Source organism: Pimephales promelas, chromosome 11 (genome assembly GCF_988280905.1).
Source record: "Pimephales promelas chromosome 11, fPimPro1.hap1.1, whole genome shotgun sequence".
Classification (NCBI taxonomy): domain Eukaryota; kingdom Metazoa; phylum Chordata; class Actinopteri; order Cypriniformes; family Leuciscidae; genus Pimephales; species Pimephales promelas.
This window is the reverse complement of record NC_142779.1, coordinates 29,344,771-29,361,742: the sequence shown is the minus strand read 5'-3', so window position 1 is coordinate 29,361,742 and position 16,972 is coordinate 29,344,771. Positions and strand designations below refer to the sequence as shown.

General features: G+C 36.3%; 1 protein-coding gene across 2 annotated transcripts in view; it reads right to left on the bottom strand.

Annotated features, from left to right (window-relative positions):
- csmd1b (CUB and Sushi multiple domains 1b) overlaps positions 1-16,972 on the bottom strand; it is a 756,823-nt gene that overhangs the window by 297,740 nt on the left and 442,111 nt on the right. For both annotated transcript variants that reach the window (XM_039652188.2, XM_039652197.2), the window contains exons 4-5: positions 12,957-13,151; positions 9,666-9,873 (exon numbers count right to left, since the gene is read on the bottom strand). In XM_039652188.2, the coding sequence (XP_039508122.2) occupies positions 9,666-9,873; positions 12,957-13,151 (403 nt within the window). The remainder of the gene's footprint in view (positions 1-9,665; positions 9,874-12,956; positions 13,152-16,972) is intronic.

Sequence of the window (16,972 nt, the reverse complement as noted above, 5' to 3'; positions counted from 1 at the left end):
GGTGTTGTTGTTTAATCTTCAACACAGCTTATATTTCCTACCAATTTATTAAAACTAATGTTCTAAATTGCCTATACATCATAGCAATATCTTCATAGAAAAATCCTAATACTGAACATGTTATTGCATTATTTTGACTCATGTTTTTGTGTTGTCTGCCTCTCCCTATACTATAAAACGATGTGAATATCTGTCTGTTAAATTACCAATGTAACATTACAATGATGATGTAATTTAGCAAAAGACATTATTTTGACTGAGATAGTAATTGGGTGCTAATGCTAACATTTAATAAAGACAAGTTAATAAAGACAAAACTGTAGCTTGTTTACAGATCAAACTGACCTGTAATTGAAGCACATTTCGCTGGCTATTTTTGGAGACCTTTCTCTCTCTGCTCCTCCTAACCACTTCCTCACTCTCATTGAGCATTGATTACTCCACTAAACCAGGGCTGGTTCAGGTTCTCTGTCAGTAATGCACCGTGGAGACACGTTCCTCATAGCATCAGCTACTGATGCAATGTCGAGTTAACCTCAAACGAAAGGAAATGTCTCTGTTTATTCATGATTGATGGCATCAGGATTGATCAGGAGAAAGGGTTTCCACATAACTTCAGATACATGACTAATGTCTTGTTCCCTATATCAGGGTAAAGAGGTGACATGCATAACTAGATATTAGCATTTACATTACATTTACATTTAATCATTTAGGAGACGCTTTTGTCCAAAGCGGCTTAAAAATGAGGATAGCAATTGAAGCAATCAAGCCAACATTATGGCAAGTCCAATATGCAAGTGCAGAGACTAGTCCCAGTTGGTCTAGCATAGTATATGTAGCATGTTTTTTTGATGCCTTGTTGAGGAGAGATGTAGTTTTTCTTTTTTAATGACTGGACTTTAACATTAGATTTAAAATCCTTAAAATCCCATACTTACATAGTGCGGACCCGATTTATATATACAATTAGGGACTGTTTTTTTTTTTTTTTTTTTTTTTTTAAATTACCGTCAATGGCGAACTTTTAGCATGCCATTAAAAACAGTTTTCCAAAGCACACCAAATCAATTATAACACCAGACTATCGATGTAAGTGTCTGTTGAGATAATAATGTTAATCAAACTATCCTTTCATCGCATTGCAATAGTTATATTGTTTTACCTATATTTAGTAGCACGGTCTACAGCAGTGGCGGAGTGATATGGAGTTACCTAGGCAACCGAGAGAGTCGGTCCACACGACAATAACTCAAGTGTATTTATCTGCCACTGACACTCATCACAACAGAAAAAGTATAATTTATGATGTGTTGTGAGAAGACGTGAGAGTGTGCGCGGTCGGCCGGGGCGCTCTCTCTCTCTCTCTCTCTGCTCGTTACCGGACCAGTCAAGTGCAGCCGTCTCTATTCTACATCACTGACCGATTAAAATAAGCTTTGGCAGGACAGAACATTTGCTTTTGTGGCCTCAAAAATGATTTAAGATTTAATACAACCCGAAACGAAAAAACAGACCCGGCATCTATTTGAGACCGGCCTTTATTTATCCAAACCTACAGCCACACCAGGCTTGTAAAAGCCAGACATCTAGGGACTCTTACTTTTACGGTATACATTTAGTTACACTATACTTTTAGTTGCACTGTCACTACACAACGCATTGAACTGGAACATATTCTCCACTAACGTTGTCAGTGTTGATCTATCAGTTATGAAAGGGCTAGCTTCATTAGCTAGCTAGAGTAGCCTAACAAAATATAATCCTTGTCATAAACATGTGACCGTTTCGATTAAATGGTTCTTTAAAGTTGTCTGGTCTAATATGGTCACTGCAAATCTGCCGTCTCTGCCGGTGACTCATTGTCCAAGCCTGCAGAAATAATCCAAAGTTGAATCCTTTCTGGATCTTCAAAAGGAAATTTGTGAAAACTTTGCGATGAACATTTATTAGGTTTGTTCTTGCAATTGCAAAATGCACACCGTGTTGCCTTTGTTTACCTCAACAATTATTACAAAGCTAGCTAGACATCCCAACTGTAATGCGCTTCTGTTTTGTGTTTACTTTTTGACTCAGTAACGTTTCTACTAACCCGAGCGAAGTAAAATTCTGCCGCTGCTGAGAAACTAGTTCCTGTAAATGTGATGCAATTGAGATGAAAAGGATAGTTTGATTTCTAACATTATTCACTCAACAAACACTTACATCAATAGTCTAGAGTCATAATTGATTTGCTTTTTTGTGAATTGTGGAGTGGGTAAAACTGTTTTTATGGCATGCTAAAAGATACCATTGACTTGTGCTAGACTAGCACTGGTGAACTATGCAACTGAAACGACTGGATGATTTTTTTTTTTTTAAACTGTCTCCACTAATAAATAACACAAAGGCTCACTTGGAAATGAGGCCCGATGTCCAAAATTATGAACCACCCCTTTAAGGGGCTACCGGAGGAGTTTTGAGATCTATAGTCAAAATAGTCTTGACCCTCCCTTCGCTAGGAATACATTTTTCTATGAACCTCCAAAATGATTGTGAAAAAAGCCAAAGATCGGTTGTGTTTATGATCATATGTAGTGCTGGGCCAAAATGACAGGGCTGATGTTTTGTCCCAGTCCAGCCCTGGTAGTTTGGCTAGTAAAATCAGCAGCCAACAGAATCAACAAATATACCACAGCAAAAACATCCTGTGGTATATTTGTTGATTCTGTAGGCTGCTGATTTTTGCTCATGTTATTAAGCTTCAACAAAATGTTTTGCAAAAAATCTGAATAAAGATTTTTTTTTTGTACCTTATTGTAATCGAAACTGGGAATCGATCAGCAGATTCAAAATCTATCATTAAAGGGTTAGTTCACCCAAAAATGAAAATTCTGTCAGTATTTACTCACCCTCATGTTGTTCCAACCCCGTAAGACCTTCGTTCATCTTCGGAACACAAATTAAGATATTTAAGATATTAAGATGACTCCTGCATACTAGTCCATAAGCTTCTTGAGGGAATGACTTGCTGTCCTCGAAAAGTCATTAAAGACATAATTAAAATAGTCCAAGTGACTACAGGGGCTCAATCTAAGGTTTATCAAACGACGAGAACACTTTTGTGCGCAAAAAACAACAACAAAAATAACGACTTTATTTCAACTATTCGTTTATTTCTCCCTCTCCCTCAGTTTAATAGCGTAAGCTTCTGTTATTGTACGTCACACGCATCACACACATGACCAGCGTCGGCCAATAGTGAGCCTACGTGTGACGTAGCTTTACGCTATCACACTACGTTAACTGACTACAGGCCCATAGAGAAGGAAGTGAATAGTTGAAATAAAGTCGTTATTTTTGTTTGTTTTTGCGCACAAAAAGTATTCTCGTCGTTTGATAAAGTTACAATTGAGCCATTGTAGTCACTTGGACTATTTTAACAATGTCTTTAATGACTTTTCGATGCCAGCAAGAGTCATTCCCTCAAGAAGCCTATGGACTAGTATGCAGGAGCGATCTTAATATCGTAAATATCTTTATTTGTGTTCCGAAGATGAACGAAGGTCTTACGGGGTTGGAACAACATGAGGGTGAGAAATACTGACAGAATTTTCATTTTTGGGTGAACTCACCCTTTAAAATGATACCCAACACTAGTGTAGAGTCAGAGTGTATAGCACAGGCTATCTGGAGAGCAGCCCAAGCGATTGTTGCTATAGTTCAAAACAGTTCTACAATAAAGCATCAAATGCAGGCTATGGAGCCACAAATCAAATAATCGGAACATTTTAATGATTCTAAAGACATAAAAAACATATAGTGCCGCCCATCACATTCAGCAGCTTCAGACTGAACATCGATCAGGGAATAATTACTCACTGCCCTTTTGGAGTTGTTTTGATTGATTTGGCATCTCAAAATACATGCAGCGAGATTTCTGCGGTCAAAATATACTGCTCATCCCATTTAAAAAACTGGCCAGGGTTTCTTTTTAATGCCACTGAAATGGGATCAATGCTGAAAATGCTTCTGAATGTCATGGAAGAGACTCGGCCTAGAGGCTGCTCACTGAGCCAGTGTTTCAGTAATCCATATAAAATCATAGCAGACCTGTTTGTTAAATGCCATAGCTGTGCCTGTGAGGCTAGAATAACTTGCTGCATTGTCTTCTCACCTGTGTCACATGACCATAAAGCTCTCAGACATCCTCTTGGACAGGAAAAGTTACTTAAACTCCCAGAAGTGTTGGGGAAATACATACACGGAAATCAATACAACTTTGATAGCACAGCACCAATACTTTTCCAGTCTCTGAGTTCTTTGCATTACTGTATGTACATGCAAGGGACAACTAAGAGCATGTGTTTGTGTGTGCACCTAACATGAAATGTTCACACATGCACGATATTTCTGCATCATAAGATGTGCTTGTCTAAGCTAATATTAGTCTCTGTTTAACCCGAGGTTTACCGCAATCTGCCGGATCCAGGCCGTATCCAGATCGGATGAAGGATGTGAGCCTGGACACGACAACGACACAGTTCTGAAGAGTCACAAGTCTCTTCCCTGTGAAGAGGGAACCTTTACCTCTGTACAGATAAAACGTTGTCGGGATAATTCTGGTTCACAGGGGAAGCGATAAAAAAGCTGTATTATACTGTATTATTATATTATATTATACTAATTTGTATTATAAAGTAGTTTGTTGAAGGTTGGTTTGTAAAGAAGAAATACACTCCACTGACATATATATATATATATATATATATATATATATATAAAGAGGGTATGCGCATGACGTCACCGTCGGCCGGAGTGCCTGCAGTTACCCACAGTGAGTGGCAAAATGACTGAGCGGCTGTATACGTTTTCAGCGTGAATGCCGTGAAAAACAAACACAACACATATAAAGTGGGAAAGAGCTTTGCGACTGACTGTACAGAGCTTTTGCGACTGCACTGACTGACAAAAAATCTGAGGTATTTTTTTACAGACTGCTATAGAAAGAGGAGCAAATAGATCACTGCAATTCACAGAAACATCTGGACTCCAGTCAGCGAAAGGTGTATTTGCAGTTATCATTTTGTGTCAATATGCTGAATTTAGGTGTAAAACCATACCCATATATTTTATTAACAATTAAATATTCATCATAGCATATTCTCCATTATTGGATGTGCTTTTTAAATAAAACACTAACCAAAAAAAAAAAAAACTATAAAGTTTTAGGGCTGGACGATATGATGATATATAAGCTATATATAACACTTATATAAGTGATCACCCGGATTTAGACCTACCTATATTGTATTTATATAAAGCGTTCAGAGGCAAATTTGCTTTATGTTTAGGTCTATATTGGTTTTATTTCCCCAGTGTCCAAATCAGGCAAACATAAATGTCAGGCAACACGATTCCTGGCTGCATGTCAATATCCATGGATCACTGGATCTTCAGTAAGTTGTAAGGAACACTATATTGAGTCCAACATTCAGTTTAAATTGATAAAATTGTTCGTTTTAGTCGCATTTTCGCAGTTTCCCCTATTAAATCCAGTCACGCAACAGATCTCTTGCCACTCAGTCAGGCTGAGGGGGGTTGTTCCGGAAAGAAAGTGACGTCAATGCATCTATTCAAAAACGTATACCTATAGACTAAACACATGATGATACACCCGGCTTTAGAGAATTTGCAGGTTTGCGTTTCTGAGGTTTGCGCAGAGATAACCTTTTTTTCCTAACATTTTTTCAAGTCTTATACTTCTCGAGTTCTCGAGCCACCAGACCCTGTTTTGTGCGGTTGAGCGGCATGTGGCATTGTTAATTGTTGTTAATTGTTAACTTTGGCCTTTGTATAATTTTAGTGTAATTAAATCTAACGCAATTAAATCAGACATTAAATGGATAAGCAATAAATAATAAATAGCAAAATTGTATGCTACATGTTTAATAAAAAAAGTGTTACAATAACACAAAATTGCCTTCCCTGCAATGTTCAACAACATTACCATTCACATCTGGATTATATATATATATATATATATATATATATATATATATATATATATATATATATATAGCATGAGATTCCTGTTTATGCTACATGTACATAGAATGCTGGTGCTGTTTATAAGAATAAACATTGTAATATTAGCTTTCTGATGCAGTGTAAATACCTTGTGCTGTTATTTCATCACCAGCCATGTGAAGTAATGTCATTGCTCTCTTACACCAAGTTTGTGTAATTTCAAGCCTGTATTTTGGTGAAGAGGAAAAGCTAATTTGTGAGGGTGCCTGTGCGACTACACAGCATCGATGCTCCACACATCAAGAGCGAGGACATGTTTATTCACAGAGCTTGAAGTTAATAGAGTTCAGGCAGAGCCTTCTGTACAATACTCTCTCACTAGGCTATGATTTACAATTTGGTCACAATTGCAAACCTTTGAAAACAGAGAAGCATCGGATGAAAGGAGGCAGACAGAAACAGGTGAGGAGAGAAAACAAAGGAAAGCATTAAAGCATGGCGGTCATCAAGTTGACAGCTGCAGGGACAAATTCAAAGAGTCAGAGATAAAGTAATATGTTTCGTAAATTATCAGTGAGATCAATAGTATCTAGTTTCCATCTGAGAGTATTCTAGATCAATATCTGAAAGACAGACAAAGCCCTTTTCTGATGAGACTAGTTTGCCATGTGCAAGTAAATTTGTGTACATTTCTCCAAAAAGTATCAAAAAAACCACCATATAATTAGTCCATAAACCTGCTGAAATATCCAGCATGCTGGTTAGAGCTGGCCTAGCAAGTGGAACGTGGGGCCGTGCTGTTCTCAAACAAAACTGAGCTGGTGTAGTTGGTCCATCAGCACTCCCACTTCCTATTCTGAGGACCAGCAAACCATGCAGTCCATTATGGTATCAGCATGCAACGCATACCTTATGCTGGCTCATACATTTATACAGTGTATGGAAACATACATTTTAGTCTTGGAGCTTGACAGTCCTTAAACTATGAACTGTCAATGTATGGGGGGAAAGCAGCATAAAGATCCTTAAAATGTCTTGCTTTTGTTTGTCTTAAAAAACAGTTATTTCCATTTGACATGAGGATGAGTAAATAAAATGCTTTCATTTTTGTGTGAATAATTCCTTTAATCCCCTCAGAATCAAAAATGCCTGTTGCTCTCTCTCTCTCTCTCTTGCAGTCACTGTAAAAACTAAAGGGATTATTAAATTCTGTTTTTCAGTTAACTCATCCTTTGAGAAATGAGAAATTGAGAAATTTGTCTCTGATTGGGGTATATTTTTTTCCATGTTCATTTTGAACATCAAATTTTCTGACAAATGTCTGTGTAAAATAACAATACGGCTAAGTAAAAAGACAACTGAATCATAAACAGGGAGTTCAATACTAAAAAAAAAAAAATGCAATACTTGATACAAAACATCTTTTATTATAAAATATACTATATCACCATGATTGCCTGAGAGAAAAGATTCCAAGATTTTCCAAATGTCTTTGGTACCTCACCCATTTGCTTTAATGAGAGCAGCAATTAAGTTTGTGCTAAACGTGATGATCAAGTTATCCGGTATGATTCGAGTTCCAAAGGGCTTATTATGCATCAATGGCAGGGGTGTGCCAAAAGCCAGTAATGGCTTCAAGAACGAATAACGTACTGTATTTTACCAAATAAAAGGAAACAACATTCGGCAGACACATTCCCTCCTTTTGTTTGCTGAATTACAGGTGAGCCAGGGGATAACATATTATACAGTGCATAAACCTCTATAATCAATTGTGACGTGAATGAGTGTAAACTCTCGGAGCGAAATGCGCACAGCATGATTGCAATTCAAATAGACATGTTGCCATCTCCATGATACTAGGCTAGATAATACCACTTTTCTACTTGATATGTCTATATGCATTATGTTTCTCTGTCTCACTCTCTTCTGGGGACGACAAAGATTCATGGATTCTTTATAAATGATTTGCATTTAACTGCATAGTAAAAGTTATTTGAGCCATTTTCAACCACTAAATATTTTCAATAATGAGCTAATTTATATATATATATATATATATATATATATATATATGAAGAGTTCAGATGCAAAAGCCCCAAATTTTCTTCTTTAATGATGATTTTTATCAAACTTGTATATTAAGTTCAGTAATTTCCCTTAAATAACAATTAATAGGTAATTATCATTGCCATTTAAGTGAAATCACTGAACTTAAATATACAAGCTTGATAAAAATGATTCTAGAAGAAAATTTCAAATGACACTTAGAGGCTTTTGCATCTGAACTCTTCATATATATATATATATATATATATATATATATATTGTTTTGGAAGATATTTAAAGATTTGATATAATTAAAATGAAAAAGAGTAATGCATATGTGGTAAGTGAAAATTATGGAAACGGTTTTACACTTAAAACTGGCTTCTCATGTAATTTGACCCACCCCACTTCTGGTTTTATCAGAATACAGATACAAATAATTTTGTGACAACTTAAAAGTACCTCAATTTCACAGGGAAGTCTCAGACTTGGCAAAACTGCACCTGACCTTTTATACAAGTTCACATTCTCAATACCACAAATGTGTTTATTTGATTTGTGACCTATACTACAGAACTCTTTTTTTAAATTAATTTTATGTCATAACTACTCCCCATAAAAATAAAATAAAATGAAAAAGAATGTCTTAAAGGAGTAGTTCACTTATAAAAAAAAATAAAATAAAAAAAAACTTTTGCTGATAATTTACTCATCCCCATGTCATCCCCAAGTCTTTCTTTCTTCAGTCGAAAAGAAATGAAGGTTTTTGATGAAAACATTCCAAGATTTAATCCATGTAATGGACTTCAATGGGAACCAAATAGTTCAATGTCCAGATGAGAGTTTCAGTGCAGCTTCAAATGACACCAGACAATGAATAAGGGTCTTATCTAGCGAAACGATTGGTCATTTAAAAAAGAAATAAAAAAGTTTAAGTTTTATAAGCACAAATGTTCGCCTTGCTCTTTTCTGTGACGAGCGTTCGTGACTCTCCTGTTCAAACTCGTTCATAAAAATGAACAAATCTTTTTTCGAGTCATGACTCGAAAGGGTCCTTGATAAGACCCTTATTTACAGCCCATTCTCACCCCCAAGGCGTCACTTAACTGACGTCAAGGCGTCACTTTCCTTTAGAGTCAGTTAGATGACGCCGTAGGATCGCGTCATGTAAGTGACGCTAAAGGGCGCCTAAAACGTCAAATATTGAAGCATGGTCAAAGGTGACGCCTTGGGGTGAGAATGCGTTGTTATTTATCGTCTGGTGTCGTTTAAAGCCGTTTGGAGCTGCACTGAAACTCTCATTTGGACCTTGAAACGTTTGGTTCCCATTGAAGTTCATTATATGGAGAAAATCCTGGAATGTTTTCATCAAAAACTACAGAGATCCCAATCCCGTCTGGGTCGGTATATAAAATCACAGACGTTGCTTTATTAACAATTGTAGATCAAATGTCATTTACAAAGCAAATCCTGTCTGAATAAAGCTACAAAAAGAGTCGCTCAGCTAATTGCTTTTATGAAAAGGATCCTAGGATGATGCTGTTCAACATGAGCCTAGATGAAAACAGTTTGTGATGTAATGAAACAACAGAGGCCAGTTAACTCACCATATTGAGGGTGCTTCTGTACCACTGATCTCAAGAAAGTCATATCTATCTTCCAGTTGGAAGTCTGTGAAGACTAGGGCAATGGTGTCTCCCGGCTCGGCAAGGATACTCCACGTGCAGTCAGCATTGTTCTCATACTCTGAAGGGAAGTGTGGACTTGATATTGTCCCTGTTGTGCCTCTTAACGTTCCCCCACATGATCCTTCAGCTGAAAAAAAAAGCATAAAAGTTCAAAACTATCAGTTACAATTAGTCAGTTTAAAACTAAAAAGAATTAAACATTACATTTTTAAGGTTGCAATTCATTTACTTCTCTTTCACATCTTATCATGATTGAACAGACGTGCAAATACACACAAAATTATGTTAAAATGCAAATCATGGCAATTATCCTCATTAATGTCAGGGTGTGGTTCAGGCAGAGGACGAGGAGTCTGGAATATCAGCAAAGCTTACTTTTAATATACAAACACAGGCTGGAAGACAGGAATACGGGCACCACACAGGCTAACATCAAACATTGACCGACAATAACTGAATGAAACAGAGGGAACTAAATACAGGGAGGAATCAAACATAACGATGTGAAGACAGGTGATACTGATGAACAAGACGAGGAACAGGTGGCTGATGAGGGAGTGAGTTCAGGAGTGGAGACAAGAGGATCCTGGGAAGTGTAGTGCTGATGACAAGACAGGACGGTGCAGACGCAGACTGTGACGATTAACACAGTCAGTTTATGTGTTAAGTAAACTCAAACATTTGGGAGAAAATTAGATGTTTGTCAGCAGGGCTTGAAATGTACTTTTTTTGCTCACCAGCCACTGTGGCTTGTGGTTTTCCACAGTTACTAGCCACTCAGCATTTTCTCTGGCAACAATTTTGACATCAATACCATGGGGGAAAACTGCCATATAGATATTTTTAATAGTATCTTATAATTTGGCATTTAATGCTAATGTATATTAGGCTGCTGTCACTTGCTGTCATCTCTACCTGACCTACAGATCCATTATACTGTTACACATGCGTTTTCTTACTCACTTAAAACATAGCTGACTGTTTATGTGAATACTCGCCAATACCAAAATAATCATGTTGACATTCCATCAAACCATCAAATGATATATAAACAAACCCCTCAGTAAAAACCTTAATAATATCCACCCGTTTTCAGGGGGCGCTGCTGTAAAAAATAAAGTGGGTGCAACAAGTCGCAAACCTTTATGAGAGCTCATGGACAACATGTGCTCTTCGCGGTTGTGCATACGCCTATAACCGGACTAAACTAATTCAGTGGCAAATTTTATTATCCAACCATCTTGGACTAAAGGTTTTAAGTGAAGGCTACTGAAGCAACATATTCAGAACATGACACACAGAAAACATTTCATAATATAATATAATATAATATAATATAATATAATATAATATAATATAATATAATATAATATAATATAATATAATATAATATAATATAATATATAGGCTGCACCGGCGCCTCTGTGTCTTAATTATTGTCTGCTATATGTACTTATTATTAAATCCAGGGTAATTTGTAGATGAAACATTGATCATTAAAATTAAAATACAATTAATAGAACACAAATTATCTTTAAATTAAGGCTCAGTGCTTTCTGACTTTCAAAGCAGTCTTTAAGTGCGACTTTCAGGGAACTGTCACGTCCATAACATTGTTTTTTTTCCTCATAAATGCGAAGATACAAAATAAAATTAAATGAATAATTTATGTTCTGTGGAGAGCCAAGCCTTCTTCATCCGGTGGGTAGTATTACTTTAGGTTTGTGCAGAGTAATTCACACATTTCACAGAATTACTAAAAAAATAGTTTGCCACCCAAAAGTTAAAGATTGTTTTTTTTGTGTCACGTCCCTCGTGTATTTTCCTCATATACAGGTTTGTGGATCTGAGTATCGCGATTTCGGTTTTATTTAACATGATTCTTTTTTATTATTATTTAGGAACAAACGAGGGTCTCTGTTAAATAAACGCCGGCTCGCAGCTGTAGTCCAGAGAACCACAGCGCATATCTTCAAATTTAGCCATAACCGAACGTCCAGTGTAACTGCCACAAGTTGATCTTGTAATAAAGAACTCATTGTGGAAAAACACGTTATATTTTTGTATTTTCATTGCATTTTTAATTGATAACAAGTTAAACAAATTAGATAATACAATTTAGTATAAATATTAATGATTAATCAATAGTCAAATGAATAAATGAGCGTCATGTCTCGCTTGTTTACTTCGAACAGTGCATCCACATATATTATGTAACACAAACTTTTATTTTGGATGCGATTAATTGTTTGACAGCCCTATTTATTTTTATTTTATTTTTTAAGTCAGGCCATTCGTCCAGGGTGTTTCCGCGCATATGGTCTGAGACGCTCCAGCATCCCCTCGACCCTACATAGGGTAAGCTGTTTAGAGAATGGATGGATGGGAGAATTTTTAAGTCAACATTGTGTACAAATGTTAAAAAGGTGGTAAATATTACCATATATACCCGAAAATAAGACAAGGTTTTTGTCCTAAAAATAGGATGAAAAATGGGGGATTGTCTTATATTCAGGGTCGTCCTATATTCGAGTGGAGGAACCGATTGATAGCCTTTTTCTCCCGCGAAAGAGGGATTCAGACACACTGAATATGGCGCCTTCCATGACTTCAGCTCGTCATGTACCTCCGGGAAGAAGGGTGCCGGTCTCTGCTCGCTTGTCTCCATCCACTCTGGCATCTTTACTACATGAGGCACTCTACACGAGGCACAGGTGATGCGAGGCATTTGGATAAACGCCTCGTAAATTTGCTCTTAAAATTATTTTTTGTTGAAAACCAGATTTTTCCAGAAAAAAAAAAAAAAATCTATTTTTTTCCAAAAATAAAGTCTGGAAAATAGGGTGGTCGTCTTATATTCAGGGTTGTCTTATATTCGGGTATATATGGTACTTGGTGGTTCATTTGTCAAACTGAAAATGGAAGGGCAATTACAAGATACAGTACCCATCCTAGTCTTCTCTCGACCCTACATAGTATAAGCTGTTTAGAGAATGGATGGATTGGTGTATTTTTAAGTCAATGTTGTGTACAAATGTTAATACGTACAAATGTTACTGATAATCAAGCCATACATTATCCATTTAAGTATACTACACAACAGAAAATGTAAGAGTAGCATGTTTTTGCAAGAACATGTATAGTAGCCAGAATATTCCATAACTGTGTGCTTTTTAACCCATCCATCCATGTAAGCAAAGAGCACCTTACCTCTACAAAATGGTGCTGGGAAATCCCACGATGCACCACTTCCTGGGCTCACTATACACGTGAGCACTGCATGCCCCTCCAAAACATATCCAATCACACAACTGTAGCGGATCTTGTCGCCGACGTTGTACCTGGTCCCGTGGATAATCCCTCTGGGTATCAACCCTGGATTTCCACATGTGTGACTTGGTAGAACTGGAACAGAAGACAAGAAAACAGGTCAGAAGTAAGTTTCTGGATCATGCTGTGCCTTTCACTCTTCTCTGTTTGTTCTTTCTCATCATCATACACATACTGAGCTAGGCTCTTGAGATGTCTGTCAGTGCGAGTCTTTGCTACGAAGCACGCACATCTGAAGCTGGCCCAGCACTCATTCATGGGACTGCGGAGAAACCCCTACATGTTAGTCGTGCGCTTCTCTGATCATGATGCTGTTTGAAGGTATGTATTTCATGTTGACAACACAATCGCAACATGAATGTGCTCGGTTCATCCGTGTCAACTGTTCAAACAGAATCCATGCGGAACATTTTAAGAGTGAAAAATGTAGCAAAGTGAAATCCTAACTCTTTTCAATGTCTTCAAACATTTTGAAATAGAACATTACTCACATTACTACAGAACATCCAATTGAATAGTACAACAAAAAGAAATGTGCCAACATATTTGTGCATAAAATATGTTGGCCGTCAGTGTGGGACATATACTGTACAACAGGCAGTGGTGGAATGTAACGAAGTACAAATACTTTGTTACTTTACATAAGTACATTTTTCACGTATCTTTACTTTACTTAAGTAGAATAAATAGTGCATACTTTTTACTTTTACTTCGTTACATTTTACAGCAATTATTATACTTTCTACTCCACTATACATTTCTACAACTTCTGTTACATTTTCATTACATTTTCTGATCAGTTTTTCCCCTGCCAAAACGTAATCTGACCGTCCGTTCGTTGCACGTTTGTCTCACCAGTGACGTTTGGTTGCCATAGATATATCAACCCGGTCACACTAAATGTGCGTTTATCGTGTGATTTATACGCGGAAATTTGTCTGTATGTGCATAGGAAACGCACCGTGTGTAATATACGTTTGTTTAGGATTATGGCAAGCCAAGAGATTCAGAATTACACCATAAATGAATTGCGTCTACTGCCAAACATAGTTATTAACATATAGTAAGGATAAGCATGATGTGCATATTGCCTAATTGCAAGCTTGTTTCAGAAATTATGACAACATTTTTTTTCCATCATTATTGAACATCATTATAGGAGTATTAGGTTGAATGAGTTAGAATTAAATGTTTTATTAATCATTAGAAAATAGACATTAAGAGAATAAATTATGCAAGTACTTTTACTTTTAATACTTAAAGTACATTTAAAATCAGGTACTTTTTACTTTTTACTTAAGTATGGTTGTCATTGTGTTACTTCTACTTTTACTAAAGTAAATATTTATCTGGTTATTTGCAGAGGTGGAAGTAACGAATTACAACTACTCAGATTACTGTAATTAAGTAGTTTTTTCGTGTACTTGTACTTTTATGAGTACATTTTTTAGTCTGTAATTTTCCTTGTACTTGAGTACAAATTAAGTTAAGTAATGTACTTCACTACTTTAAAAATCCCATTAATTACAAAGTACTTGTACAATTTGAATTCAACAATTATTCAAATCTTTGACCAGCATTTGGGTATCCAATGGAAATAACTGATCGTGGGCGGGCCAATAAAAACCCTTGTATTTAGAGCGGGAAAAAAGCCCGGTTTCTGGAGAGCTATATTCGTCCTCACACGTCCTTCAGTTTGTATTTTAGTGTTATCAAAGAACTTTGCCGTAATGGACATGGACATTCGAGACACTAAATTCATTGAAAATTCAGAAGAAATACCAGATGACGAGTTTCCCATGACCCCACATGGAGGAGTTGTTCTTATACAGAGGAAGGAAAGAAGACAGTGTTTTTTTTTGTTTAGTTTTTTTTTACAGAAACTTTGTTTCTGCAGTGATATGTGATAGTTCAGTTGTTTTTGTTTTTAAAGTTGGGAAGACCTCACGATAATTTGACTAAAAACATCACTTGAAACATGAGCTTCAGCATTACTCAGGTGACAAGCACATATAGCCCACCATAATAAAGATTTAACATTGTAAACTTAGATTAAAAAGTTATATTGTATGTCATTGTCAACACATTGTTTTATTAATATTGAATCCGTGTTTTAAGCTTAGAATGAAGAGTTTAATAATGACTCTTTCATAAAAAGTATCTTGCCGGCCATGATCCACTGGCATAACAGTGTAACTGCACTGATTGACAGTCTGTCTAGATGGTACATTTGTGTCAGTGCTAAATGCTGATAACTTTTGAAACTTTTGAAATATTAGTAGGGCACTTTTGGAAATCTTTATTTTAAAAAAAAGAGAAAAAAAGAAGTTTATACATAAAATAACCCAATAAGCTTATTTATTTTGCATTATAATTCATTATAATAATAATAATAATCATATTAGACCATTTTTACAACTTGGTTTCCATAAAAGTAAATAAATATCACAGGCTAAAAGTAATTAGTAATTAGTACTTGAGTAGTTTTTGAGAGGGGTACTTTGTACTTTTACTTAAGTACATTTTTAACACCAGTACTTTTGCTTGTAATCGAGTATTATTTTAGGAACTACTTGTACTTGTACTTGAGTACAAATTTTCAGTACTCTTTCCACCTCTGGTTATTTGTACTTTTAAGATTCAGTACTTCCTCCACCACTGACAACAGGAGAAAGGGTGTGGTTAGTTAAAGTGTATGCGTATGTAGGGGTTCCCATTTTGAAAATCAGCTTAGGACCCCCCAAAATGATATGGTGTATCTGCTGTATCCCATCAGAGTTAGAATAACTGTGTTAAAAGGAAAGTTTACCCTGAGAGTAAATCCGTCTTGGGGACTTTTAGTCTCCACATTTAGTTTGATTGTTCAAGGTACATTATTTACAGTTCGGTACAAAATATATTTATTGTGGTGGCACCCTTTACACAGGCAAGCACCACACATATTTCAAAACAATTCATAAATCCAATTGAGAACAAAACAATAAATTATTGGATTGCGGCAGAGCAGATTTAAATCTGTATCTCCCACAAGCACCGAGGTTCAGCATGCCTGGAACTGCTAGGCTACAGCATCACCCTGTGAAGCTCTGATGCAATCTAACGGTTCACATTTAGAATGGTGACACGTTAAGCCAAGTGTGACAGACATTTTCAACAAATAAAGGCTTAAAGTTTCAGTTCGCTTCTCACACAAAGCTATCATATTACTTCAGAATCAGAATCAGAATCAGAATCAGAATGGGTTTATTCGCCCTGAATGTTTGTACATACAAGGAATTTACTTTGGCCGGAAGGTGCAAACAGAAGACTTGAAAAATAAATTTTGTAGTAAACATATGGACTGTTTGGTAACACTTTACTTGTGAAGGGGTGTGCATAAGACTAACATGACACCTTCATAATCATGACATGACACGTTATGAATATGAAGGAAGTTTTATGCATGTTTGTGACAACTGACATTAAGTCTCATTCGTTCAGTTATGACATTTTGAATGCAAATATGACATTGTTTGAGATGTCTTTGTCATGACACCTTGACATAAACCAAAACATCATAACCTGTCAGTGTCTTTGTCAGGACAACTTGACATTACTAAGACAACACAACCTGTCATAAACATGACATAGCAGATTAATTATCAAACTTAAGAAACCACCTATCTAACATTACATTAATCTGTCGGGTGGTTGGTTTTGACATTGGCTGTCATGAAGCCATTATAACTTTTTAATGACAAGTTCAATGTGTACCACTGTAGTCGAGGTCAAGAAAAATGTTCATGACAGTTATAATGGCCTCATGACAGCCAATGTCAAAGCCAACCAGATGACAGTTTAACTTAAAGGACAACTCCGGCGCAAAATGAACCTTTAGTCGAATTACACATTGTTAC